Below are 13,323 nucleotides of genomic sequence, written 5' to 3'. Positions count from 1 at the left end.
AAGAGAATGCCTGGAGGTTAATATTTCAATTGCAGGATATTCCACAGAAGCACCTCACACAATCTAGAATCATCACAGAGCTTCACAGCATGGAAGAAGGCCATTCAGCCCATTATGTCCATGCTGGCTGACAAGTAGCCATCCAGTTTAATCCCACTTTCCAGCTCTTAACCTTGTAGATATGACGCTGCATGTGCACATCCACATGTTTTTAAATGTTGAGAGGTGATGCTGCCACCACCCTACGAGGCAGTGAGTTCCAGATCCCCACCACCCTCTGAGTAAAAAAAAATCTCGACGAGAAACCTTCAACCTCTTACCACTCAACCATGGGGAATAGGGCCTTCCTATCCAGCTTCCAGCTTGATAATGGGAAGAGTGACTTCAGTTATGGGAGTCTGGAGTCACCAATTCAAGCAACCCCCATGTCCACACAACATGCTGAAGGCTCAGGGTCCCTGGAAGGTTTTTTTAATGCTTTGTGGAGGTGGTTTCCCCCATTGCACAATGTGGAGATGGCCTGGGTTGAGTTCTATTGTCAGTTGTCTATAGGCACACTCTTCTGTACATCACCTTGCCAGATATTCTCCCGAGTATTCTGATATTGTGAAGTGCGAATGAGTTGCACTGGAGGCCCTATGCGCTGAATCCTCCTCCCCACGTTCTACTTGATGTTAACTATAAAGTAGTGAAGATAACTACTAATACTTTATAAATTTATAAACTTTAGGATAATTTGCATTCCCCATGGCAATGCCTCTACCAATCAGAGTCCACTTGCCAACCAATTAGCACTCTCTTCTCATGCAGTATAAACTGTTTTTCACTTTACATTTGGTATTCTTGCAAATTGTCCTGATGAGTGCAAGACGAAAAACTTGTCTTTCTTCAGCAGTACCCAATTTACCTTTCCACTGAAAGCTTACTTAATAAAGTGGTTTTGTTGCGCCTGTCTCTCCTGCTCTTTTCATTCAATGCCAGAAAGCTGATTGCTATTTTGCTTTCTTTTTACTTTCTGAATTCTATGGAGACTGTGTTCTATGTTTAGCATCTAGCTACTAATTTATTTATGTAGGAAGAAGGTGTTTACCTGAGTTGAGTTCTTCTATTTGTAGTTGCTTAATGTCAACTGTTTAATGTAAGATAATCACTATTCATATTTAGATTGATTCAATGTTCTAAATTTCCTGTGTGGCAGCAATCATAGTGAATGATGATGAATCACAACACTTCTGTTAATCATCAGCATTTCATATTGCGTATTTGTATAGGAAGATTTTTTTTAACATCTTGAGGTTCGAGTGTCAAAGGCAAGGCTGGTATTTATTGCCCATCCCTAATTGCCCCTGAGCAGTTGGTGGTGAGCCACCTTCTTGAACGGCCACAGTGCATCTGGTGCAGGTACAACCATGGTGCTTTTCTCTGTAGCAGTTTGTTACAACTGAGGGGCTTGCTCGACCATTTCAGAGTGTAGTTAAAGGTTAACCACATTGCTGTGGGTCTGGAGTCACATGTAGGCCAGACCGGGTAAGGACAGCAGGTTTCCCTCCCTAAGGGGCATTGGTGAACCAGATGAGTTTGGACGAAAATCCGGGAGACTCATGGTCATTATTAATGAGACGACTATTTTATTCCAGATTTATGAATTCACTGAATTTAAATTCTCCCTGCGCTGTGGTGGGATTTGAACTCGCATCTCCGCAGCTTTACTGCAGTAACATTATCGCCATGCTCCCATCCCCTCCAATCATATAATACGTTCTTTACTAAGAGAAGAAATTAAATACTGCTTCAATTGTTCTTTACACTGCACATGTCTGAACCACAAAAACAAGTTCTGAAAAATTGCAGTTTGGCTAATTTATTCTACTTACAACAATTACTTTAGGTGATGAATAATTCAGTATTCAGTAAAACACATTTCTGTGAATTAACTATAGAAAATACAATTTTGGAGTAATTACACCAAGAGCAGGGTGAATAACAAAATAATTACTCAACTGTAAATACCAAGCAAGCACTCGGATTCCCACTGAAAGATGATTCCACCCACAAGTCTCATTGAGCCCTCATTAATTATGAAGATTACATTAGGGCCCCGTGAATCAATGGAAACATTGGCCCGGACCTTCTGTGGAGCAGCAATCATCATCGGATGGCTGCTCTGCTCAAACTTTATCCCACCTCGATGCTGCTCTGCATTTCTTGCCAAGTCTTCCGAGGCTCCGAGCTTCCCCAGAAACATGGAGCGCAGCATCCCTCGGAGAACTCCACTGGATTGCACTAAAAGGCCGGGAATGATGCAACACGCCCCCTTTTTATGGCATGGGCTGCCGTATGGTAAGTTTAAATGTCCGGTGTGAATGTTAGTAACCGGTGAACGGATGAATGAGTGAATGGGTAGGGTGGGTGAGGTAAGTGGGTGAGGTGGCAGGTGGGTGAGGTAACAAGTGGGTGAGATGGTAGGTGGGTGAGGTGGTAGGTGACTGAGGTGGCAAATGGGTAGGGTGGTAGGTGGGTGAGATGGTAGGTGAGTGGGGTAGCAGGTGGGTGAGGTGGTAGGTGACTGAGGTGGCAAATGGGTAGGGTGGTAGGTGGGTGAGATGGTAGGTGAGTGGGGTAGCAGGTGGGTGAGATGGTAGGTGGGTGAGGTGGTATGTGACTTAGGTGGCAAATGGGTAGGGTGGTAGGTGGGTGAGATGGTAGGTGAGTGGGGTAGCAGGTGGGTGAGGTGGTAGATGACTGAGGTGGCAAATGGGTAGGGTGGTAGGTGGGTGAGATGGTAGGTGAATGGGGTAGCAGGTGGGTGAGGTGGTAGATGACTGAGGTGGCAAATGGGTAGGGTGGTAGGTGGGTGAGATGGTAGGTGGATGAGGTGGCAAATGGTTAGGGTGGCAGGTGAGTGAGGTGGTAGGTGAGTGAGGTGGTAGGTGAGTGAGGTGGCAGGTGGGTGAGATGGTAGGTGAGTGAGGTAGCAGGTATCTGAGGTGGCAGGTGGGTGAGTGGGTAGACGGGTCTTGTCAGGAGGGGTAGTCAGATGTTGGGGGAGGTGGTGCTACTCAGGTCTGGTCGGTTGGGGGGGGGGATTGCATGATCGGGAGAGGTAATTGGGGATGTAAGAGGATCAGGTTGGAGGGAATGGATGGGAATTTGGGTGGTCGGTGTATATGGGGGTGTAATTGGAGGGGTGGTCGGTGGCTCAGGAGGTAACCAGGGAGGGGTTCATGGGGTAGCTGATGATTCAGGGGGGTTTCAGTGTGAATGACTAGGGGTGGTCAGTTCTGCAGTTGTCCAGGAGTTAGACTAGGATTTTTCTGTCTAACATTTCCTGGATAACTACTCAGATAAGAAAGTTGGAACTATCCCAAGTCTCTAACTGTAACTCAGGGTTGGAGACATTTGCGTAGCCTCCTATGGAGCAGGGGAATTGCCCATCAAATGCTGATACTTCCCAGGCAACCCCACAAAGTGCATCACCACTTCTGTGGAGTCCCAACACACATCTTGGATCACACATCCCATCTCCGACGAAACGGAGATTGGAAGATCTAAGCCATTTGCAATTATTTAATTTGCATTGTTGTACAAAGAATGACTTACATTTCTATTGCGCATTATGTGACCAGAGAAGATCCCTAAATGCTGCACAGCCATTGGGGTACTTTTGGAATGCAGTCACTGTTGTAGGAAATGCAGCAGCCAGTTTGTGCACAGCAAGCTCCCACAAACAGCAATGTGAAAACGGCCAGTAATTTGGTTTTTGTGATGTTGATTGAGGGATAAATATTGGCCGGGACACTGGGGAGAACTCCCCTGCTCTCCTTCAGAATAGAGCCACAGGTTTTCTTTTACTTACCTGACAGAGTAGATGGGGCTTCGGTTTAATATCTTATCGAAAAAACTGTTGCACTGCAGCACTCCCTCAGTATCATAATGGGAGAGTCAACCTGTATTTCTGTGCTCTGGAGTGGGACTTGAACCCACAATCTTCTGACTTGGAGTTGAGAATGCTGCACACTGAGACATGGCTGATGTCAGAGCACAAATTACAAAGACTCTCGCCCACTGACTTATCATCACATTTGGCTTAGGTTTTTTTTCTATTCATTCATGACATGTGGGCATCGCTGGCTGGGTCAGCATTTATTGCCCATCCCTAGTTGCCCCTTGAGAAGGTGGTGGTGAGCTGCCTTCTTGAATCGCTGCAGTCCATGTGGTGTAGGTACACCCACCGTGCTGTTAGGGAGGGAGTTCCAGGATTTTGTCCATGTGGTGTAGGTACACCCACAGTGCTGTTAGGGAGGGAGTTCCAGGATTTTGACCCAGCGACAGTGAAGGAACGGTGATATATTTCCAAATCAGGATGATGGGTGGCTTGGAGGGGAACTTCCAGGTGGTGGTGTTCCCATCTATCTGCTGCTCTTGTCCTTCCAGATAGTAGCAGTCATGGGTTTGGAAGGTGCTGTCTAAGGAGCCTTGGTGGGCTGCTGCAGTGCATCTTATAGATGGTACACACACTGCTGCTACTGTGCGTCGGTGATGGAGGGAGTGAATGGTTAAAGTGGTGAACGGGGTGCCGATCAAGCATAAATCAAGGTAATCCTGAAAGCTAGCTGATAAAGGCTACAGCCCTCCAGAAGACCACCACAGATTCCTGCTCCAAACATTGGAATACCAAGTAACTCTCAGTCACCAAGCACTGTAGGCAACATTTTACATATTCCCATTGTAACCAGTTCACCTTCCACTTTAATGAGCAATGAGGCTACTTCTGGACAATTTATTACAAGTCAGAAAGGATTTAAACTGTCGCTTTAAAATACTTTGCGCAGTTTTGGCCCTGGACTGCCAAAAGCACAAGGGGGTATCAGAGCAAATTTAGAGAAAAGCATCAAGGAAGTTCCAGGCTTTGTCTTCTGGGATGAGGAGATTGTCCTAGGAGGAGAGACTGAGTAGGCTAGGCCTGTGTTCCCAGGAGTTTAGAAGAATGAGAGGTGAGCTCATATATGAAACATATAAAATTTTGGAGGGGTGTTTGACAGGGTAGACACTGAGAGGTCGGTTCCCCTGGTTGGGGAATCTAGAACACGGGCACAGCCTCAGGGTAAGGGGTCAGCCATTTTGGACTGAGATGAGGGGAAACTTCTTCCCTCAGGAGGGTTGTGAATCTTTGGAATACCCTACCCCAGAGAGCTGTGGAGGCTCAGTTGTTGAGCAAGACAGAAGTCAATAGATTTTTGGGTGTTAAAAGAAATGGGAATACTGCAGAAAGGTTGAGTTCATGTGCAAGATCACCTGTGATCTTACTGAATGGTGGATAGGTTCAAGGGGCCAAATGGCCTAATTCAGCTCCTATTTCTTATGTTCTAATGTCATGAACAAGAGAACAGTCTCTAATGTGACCAGAGTTATGGAAACTAGAAGTACATTATTTAACTTGGTGTTGTTGCATCATTAGAGCACATGAATATGCAAGAACAAGTTTCAACTGAGATCAAACATTTTTTATTTCCCAGAATTTTGTGTGCCGATGGAACAGACCTGACAAAAATTGAAATACAGTCCTGGATTTTACTTGCCCCCACCGGGCATGATTTTGGGAGAGGGGGGGTTGGGCATGTAAAATAGGGGAGGTGCCAACCCCACCACCTTCCTGCCCATCCTGAAGCTCAGCCCCATAGCACGGTAGGTGGGTGGGTGCCAAAATCGGTCTTGTTAACAAGCCAGTTGACCCCGATTATACTCTGCCGACGCCATAATACGATTGGCGTGAGCAGGCTGTTATTTTTTCAAAAACTTTTGAAAGGGCAGAACGATAGGGGTAATATCTTTGGAGGTGCCCCTTGTGCATTGGGGGACATCCCCCCCCCCCCCCATCAAAAGATACTACCCCCTTTCTTCCTACACACCAGCTCGCCAAATGCCACTAAACCCCTCGCCCCTCCCTAAATTGTCCAAACCCTCTCCGCCCACTACCATGGACTTACCTTGCTCCAGGATCCACTGCGCCTCCTGCTTGGGCCTGCTCCCATTGGCCGGCAGCTCTCAAGGGCGGAACTTCCTCCTCAGTGAGGAGAAGTGGTCCCACCAGCAGGATATTCAGCCCATCCGCAGCGTGTAATGGCTGTTTGTCCCCCCCCCCCCAACCCCCTCCCAACCTGTAATATGCAGCCCACTATTTTTGACTAAATTCCTTTAAAAATGAACTTAATAACTACTGGTATACGATTAAGAAGAGGATTGAAGGTTTTAAGCATAAGTAGACAGCAATGGACAAATACTGGTGAGCAGAATAGTTCTAGGCCTTTCTAGTACGCAAAGTGTCATCCGTGAAGTGCAATTTGTCAGTGTTGCAACATTCATTGCATTTTCATTAACGTTCAGAATTTTGATCGATTCACCTTTGCCGTGGGGATTTTATAAAGCCCTAATATCTTATCGGTTCTAACCCCTACATTCCAGGGTGGCAACAACATGAAAGACATGACTTTCAAAACGTGCAACCAAGTACATGGGTTGCATACAGACAAAGACGTTGAAAACTAGTTGAAGCGGGTACCCGCTAGAGCGCATGCCTCCACCACACTTTGTTAACTCAGTGTTATTGCAGTTACGCAGCTCTTCCTTACGGCCTGTCCCTGCCTGATTGATTAGTAAAAGCCTCACTCTTACTGAGGGAGGCTTCAGGTCAATCCACGTCCAACAACCTGCTGTGGAAACTCTGCTCTCATTTTTGACAGCTGTGACAAATGGCACCACAGCAGCTGGGACAATCCACCGCATTCGAAAACAATCGACAAAATCCTAAATCAAACGACCCACAAGATTCTGGAAAAAATAAGTAACTTGCCCAATCTCTCGACGTTAAAGGATCCTTTAAAAAAAACTCCCAGATCCTGATCTGCATCTCATGGATCAGTTCTTCCTTGGGCCATACTTTGTACCAAGTTTCGTTGAAATCCATCCATCAATTTTTGAGATATATAGTTTGTGGACAAACGTCAATAAACAGAGGCAAAAACATTACCTCCGCCCATCTTCAAAGGCAGAGGCAAAAGTGTCACAACATTTCTATGGCAATGGGACGTTCGGGGTTCGAATTGTGAAAGGGTAAAATGTGAGAGCTTGTTTGCATCGCAGTGAAGGAGTCAGGGGAGCATAAACTGTTGCTGATCACTTAATTAACCAAAAGGGGGGGGGATTATGTGTTGACACAGGGTCATTAAGAGCGTGGAATGCTTTATCACAGAAAGGGAAGGGGGTGGATATTTGAGAGAATATAAGTGGATAAGGAGGTAAGAGCTTGAGTAGGTGACAGCCAGCACCGACATCATGGGCTGAATGGCCTCTTGCTGCGCCGCGGTTTTGACGGTGAAAAAAGAGGGGGGGGGGGAAACCGTGGCCAAGACTTCCTTTGCGAATCGGAAGCCCTTTGATCCACCAGTGCAGCAGCGAGCATTCTGTTCAAGGGTTTGAGATGTCTCCCTGCGGTCCCTCTGGTTTAACTCTTGCTCCCGGTCTTCTTGCTCGCAGCTACCCCGGCGGCCCGAGCGGCTCTGGTGGAATCGGCATCCCGTCACATTCCAGGCCCCCGACGCATTTCGCCCAGCCCGCCGCCGCAGCGGCCGCCGCCGCAGTCGCCGCTGCTGCGGCCACGGCCACGGCCACGGCCACGGCCACAGTCGCTGCCCTGCAGGAGAAACAAAACCAGGAGATGAGTCAGTACGGACCGGTAAGGAGTCACCTTCAATTTTTTTGAATGGTCGCGGTGCACTAACCGGACAGTATTGGGGGGGGTTGGGTTGGGGGGGGGAGGGGGTTGGGGGGGGGTTGGGGGAGGGGAGGTCAATTTGGGCAATGGACCGCTGTGCAAGAACACCTTTACTGTAACGTGACACCCCCGAGGTGCTGCACGGGAGCGTTATAAAACGGTGCTGGACTGACACCGAGCCACAGAAGGGGGTGTTAGGTCAGATGCCTAAAAGGAGGGAGGTTTTAAGGAGCACCCTTGAAGGAAGGAAATGAGGTGGGGGGGGGTGGTGGGCGGAGAGGTGTACGGAGGCGATTACAGAGCTTGGGGCCCAGGCAGCTGTAGGCACAGCAGTGGCGGAGAGATTAAAATCAGCGCCGCTCAGGGGGCTAGAATTAGCGCAGCGCGGTTACCTCGGAGACGTTGCGTTTGGAGGGGGCGGCAAAGATAGGGGAGGGGGGGGCGGGGCCGTGGATGGATTTGCAAACAAGGGTGAGAATTTTGAAATCAAGGTGTTGCTTGACCGGGAGCCGGTGTGGGTCAGCGAGCGCAGGGGGTGATGGGGCCCATGGCGGATACTGGGTGAGTGGCTGTGGAGCTGGGTGGCACGGGTGGTATGTGGGGGGCATAGAGGGTGGGTAGGGGCATGAATAGGGGAGTGAGAATGGTGGGGGAATGAGGGAGTCTGACGGTTAGAGGGCCTAACAACTTCTAAAACCACAGAGATAATGACCCAGGGAACTGAGGCGGGCCTACTAACCAGCCCACCTCGGCACAGCTCTCAGGGTGGACTCCATCCTGACAACGACCCCCACCCCCCCCGCTTCTGCCCACCCCCCGAGAAAAATGGCTTCAGTCTTCCCAATATTTAATTGGAGGAAACTTCTACCCATCCATTTCTGGATGTCAGATGAGCAGTCTGACAATTGAGCAACGTTGGAGGAGAGAGTGAGGTGGAGCTGGGTATTGTCAGGGTACATTATTCAATGGGAAGTGTTGCTTCTATTTATATGTGGAATAATCTCTACATTTTAAAATCCCTCCATATCCATTTGCCATTATACTTTTATCCTTTGATTTCATCCAACATTATATCCTCCATGATACTGATTTCTTCATGCTTTCCACTCCCAGCATTAGTGGCTGCTTGCCTCTACAACTGCATCTCTAGGCTTCTCTTTGCCTCGTCACCTCCCTCTGTGTCCAAAACCTCCCCAAAACTCTTTATCCCGACCCGTGTACCCACTCCAAACTCACTCGCTCCTTTTTAACTGACCCATTCGGAACTTGGATTGGAGTTATCAGTTGCATGTTTGAAATTGCCAAGCTGAATGGCCTAGTGGATGGAGTGGACTGAAATTATATACTTTTTAAAAAAATTTGCAAGTCGTTTTACCTCTTCAGGTAGCCAGTAAAAATCAGCACACCCAGGCTATGGAGTGCTCCAATCTGTCTTGCCCAACAGGCACTTCCAGCAGGGGTCACTATAAAACCACCAGGGTTATCAGGGACCTTGTCCGATTCCCCCCCAGTCTGTAACATTAAGGGGCTGGTAGCTCATTTGTGCCACCTCATTTGGAGTCCTCATTGAGGTCCTCCTGCTCAGAGCATGCCCCCTCCACAATGGTGGCCATCTTGATGAAGGCGTTTTCTAACTTAATTTAAAAAAGCTAGTGAGAGGTGGAAACGCCCCCCCTCTCTCTCTCTCTTACCTGAACTGCAGCCTGCTGCTGCTTCTGAGCTAGAAGGCCTCCTATTGGTCCTCCGGCTTTCAGAGACCGCCCTCTGGCCATAACTTGGCCAATTTGAGGAAATCACTGCCAGTTGACTGTTCCCCAGACAATGGCGGGGGCTGTGACCCCCATTTGAACCTGGGGTTGGGTTCCCAACCCAAAATCTAAAATACTGTCCTCGCTAACGAACTGGGACCCTTCTGATGTGGATGGTGTGAGACTGCCATGCCTTAAATACCAGGCCTTCAGCACTGTGTGGGATTTAATTAATGTACTTCAGTTTGCCGGGAAATAACTCTCTTCCAGTCTTCTTTAAAATAAATCAGTGACGCTTTGGGTTTTTTTTTAGTGTAAATTTTGACACATTTTTCTGTTTCTTCTCGGAATGACTTCTCAACAGTGATAGTGTGTTCACTCTTAGCTAGAGAAGTCACATCCACCAACAGGGACTGCGAGGAGTCTGCTGGGTTCTAAGTGAATTCACTGCATAAAGACAGGCAGGGGATTAATTGGGAGAGATGGGGGCAGCCCAGTGCTAAGCGAATGGAATTATGCAACAACAATTTGTATTTTTATAGCACCTTTTTAGGGGGTAATAGAGCACCATTTGGGGGTGGGAGGTAACTTTAGAGGAATTTGGCCAGTTGGGCTAGTGAAAGGGAGAGAGGTGGCAGAAGCTGCTGGTTGGATGGTCTCGATCTCAGTGACAAAGAAGCTCATGAAGCTCCTTGTACTTGTTTTTGGAAGTAAGCATGAATGGAGCAGGGGAGAGGGGTTTAAGGAAACAGTTTGCCGTAGAGAAAAGAAACCTGCGTTCCAGGATGATTCTGGAGTGGTGAACAGTTTCAGCAGATAGTGCTTTATGTGGTCCAGCCAGATCTGGTGGTGAACGGCTAAAAGTTACCCACCATATCCCTTCAAGTCTGCGCCCCTTGGACTTAAGGATGTTTTGGATGAGGGCCATACCAGGGCGGGACAGCCAGGGTGAGAGAGTGTAATGGCTTTCTCTGGGACATGGGTATCAAAGGTGGATGTAGGGTTGAGTAAATGAGTAGCTGCAGAAATGTTGTGGCAAATGGGGGACCAAAGGCTAGATAGTTGGGGTATTGAAAGTGCATTTGTGAGTGGATTTGGGAATAGTTTTTTTTCCCAGGGGTGGACACTGAAGGAGGGGAGAATGGTTGGGAGGAGGAAGGAGTTTGGGGGTGGACAGCGATACAAGGAAGTGATGAGAGATGGCTTTATACACTATGAGAAGGATGCACAATCCTTCTAAGGAAGTTAAGGATGGTATCAAATAGAAGGAACATATGTACAATGCTGCAAAGATTAGTGGTAGGTCAGAAGATTGGGAAAATTTTAGCGAAGGAAGACTAAAAACAAATATAGAGAGGGAGAAAATGGAGTATGAGAGGAAAACTAGCAAGTAGTATTAAAAAAAAACAGTAAAAGCTTTTAGACGGGTATAAAAAGGAAAAGAGAGGCAAAAGCACCTTAGAGGGTGAGACTGTGGAATTAATAATAAGAAACATGGAAATGGCAGAGACTTTGAACATGTATTTTGTGTCTGTCTTCACAGTTGAAGACATGAAAAGCACCTCCAGAACAGTGGAAATCAAGAGGCAAAAATAATAGAGATACCTAAAACAATCTTAATCACTAGAGAAAAAGTACTAGAAAAACTAATGGGACTAAAGGCTGACTATTGCCTGGAGCTGATGACTTGCATCCTAGGGTCTTAAAGGAAGTGGCTGCAGAGATGATGAATGCATTGGCCGTAATCTTCCAAAATTCCCAAGATTCTGGAATGGTCCCAGCGGTTTGGAAAACTGCAAACGTAACACCACTGTTTAGGAGAGGAGGGAGACAAAAAGCAGGAAGCTATGGGCCAGTTGGTCTAACGTCTGTCATGGGAGAAATACTAGAATTCATTATTAAAGAGGTAGTGCAAGGACATCTAGAAAATCAAAAGGCAGGTTCTATCAAGGCATTCATAAGAGCGTTAGATGATTATTTAAATAGAAACAATGTGCAGGGGTATGGGGAAAAGGCAGGACAATGGCACCAGGTCATAATGCACATTTGGAGAGCCATTGCAGACCCGATGGGCCAAATGGCCTTCTTCTGTGCCATTAAAATTCTGTGATCTGTGACTGACAAGATGGTAGTGGTGAGACCGTGTGAGATGACAAGGTCAAGGGGGTGGCTGTGAATATGGGTGAGGGAGTTTACATGGACGGAGAGATTTAGGGAGGGGATAAGAGAGCAGTGAACGCAGAAGAGAGAGAAGATGATGGAGTTGAGATAGAGGTTGAAATCACCAAAGATGAGAAGTCACTCAGTGGGAAGCTATGGGAGGAAAAGCAGTGAAGATATCCCAGTGAGAACATTTTTATGGTACTTGTGGACTGTAGAGAACAAGGATTGTAAATGAGAGGTGAGGGGGTGGAATCAAATGAGATGCTCAGAGGAGTAGAGGACAAGCTAAGATGTGGTTTGATGATAACAGGCAGACCAGCACTGTGACAGTCTGGGTGGGGACAAATGGTGAGAGGTATAGTCAAACTAAGAGGCTTCATTTAGAGGAGAGATGTCATCTCCATTTAGACAGGTTTCCACTAAGGCCACAATGTTGATGCAACAACCCACAATCAGGCCATGGGTGGTCAAGGCCTTGTTTGTAAGTGAACGGACATTCTGGAGGGAGGTGTAGAGAGAGGCAGCAGAGTCCACAGGGTCAGCACTGGGAAGGAGGTTGGCAAGACCAGTCCCCAGTGGGAATGCTGGGCAGGAAGGTTGGCAAAAGAGTAGAATGGGGGCAGTTGGGATTGCTGCTTGTAAAGAGATTGGGATGAACAATGGGCCCTTCGGAGGATGCCAGGAGAGGCAGAGAGGGAAGCTGTAGGCTTATCTAATAGAGAGTCATCAGATAGAGAGCAGCAAAGTAGAGGAGTACTGAAGGGTTGGGGCAGGGCTTTGGGAGGGCAGAGTACCTGGGAGAGGAGGGCAGAACACGATGACAGGAGAGATGGATCTAGGAGAGGTAAAGAGAAACAAATCAAAAAATAGAGAGAGAAAAATCTGGCAATAGAAGTGATGGGCTCTGGGGTGGAGAGGTATCTAAGTTGTGTATGTGAATGGATGCCGGGGTAACTCACTGTGCAATATGTGCAAGGGCAGCCATTTTAATCAGGTATCATCTACCTGAGTTAGAACATCAAATTTCACTGTAGTTTTGTCTATAAATATCTGCTTTGATACAGCGCATTACATCTCCGCACCTTCTACGTGATTATCTTTTGAAGGACAATAACAGGTTGTTACCCGAATAATGCTGTGACCCCCCACAGACAATAAGAGATGAACGATTAAGCTTCATTTATTTTATTTGATGGAGGGATTAATGTCGTTCAGGATAGCTCCCCTGCTCACCCAAGCAGTGCCATGGAATCTTTAACATCCCCCCGCCCCTCTCTCAAGCTAACTGAACCTAGGTTTAACATTCGACATAAAGGACAATGCTTCTGACCACTCAGCAGTCCCTCGGAATCATAGTGTCAGCCTAGATTGTGTGCTCAAGTCTCGAAGTGTGACTTGGAACCCCAGTTTTTTTTGATCTCGAGGTAAGATTGGAAGCTGTTGGGCCAAAATATTTTCTAATGAGAAGTCACCAACCTGAAGCGTTAACTCTGTTTCTCTCCACAGATACTGCCCATAAACCTGCTGACTATTTGTAGCACTTTCTGTTTTTAAATTCAGAGGAACATATTTCTTTTGGAATGCCTGTCGGGCTAGATTCCATCCACGCCGCACAATGCAGTGCCTCAGTGTAACTCACGT

The 13,323-nt window shown here is 47.2% G+C and overlaps 1 protein-coding gene across 9 annotated transcripts in view; it reads left to right on the top strand.

The window, feature by feature from the left end:
• Positions 1–13,323, top strand: part of LOC121289994 (zinc finger MIZ domain-containing protein 1-like) — a 139,848-nt gene that overhangs the window by 67,984 nt on the left and 58,541 nt on the right. For all 9 annotated transcript variants that reach the window (XM_041210093.1, XM_041210100.1, XM_041210096.1 and 6 more), the window contains one exon: positions 7,534–7,732. In XM_041210093.1, the coding sequence (XP_041066027.1) occupies positions 7,534–7,732 (199 nt within the window). The remainder of the gene's footprint in view (positions 1–7,533; positions 7,733–13,323) is intronic.

This window comes from Carcharodon carcharias, chromosome 17, assembly GCF_017639515.1.
Source record: "Carcharodon carcharias isolate sCarCar2 chromosome 17, sCarCar2.pri, whole genome shotgun sequence".
Lineage (NCBI taxonomy): Eukaryota > Metazoa > Chordata > Chondrichthyes > Lamniformes > Lamnidae > Carcharodon > Carcharodon carcharias.
The sequence above is the reverse complement of the archived record's forward strand: the minus strand, read 5'-3'. Positions and strand labels throughout refer to the sequence as shown.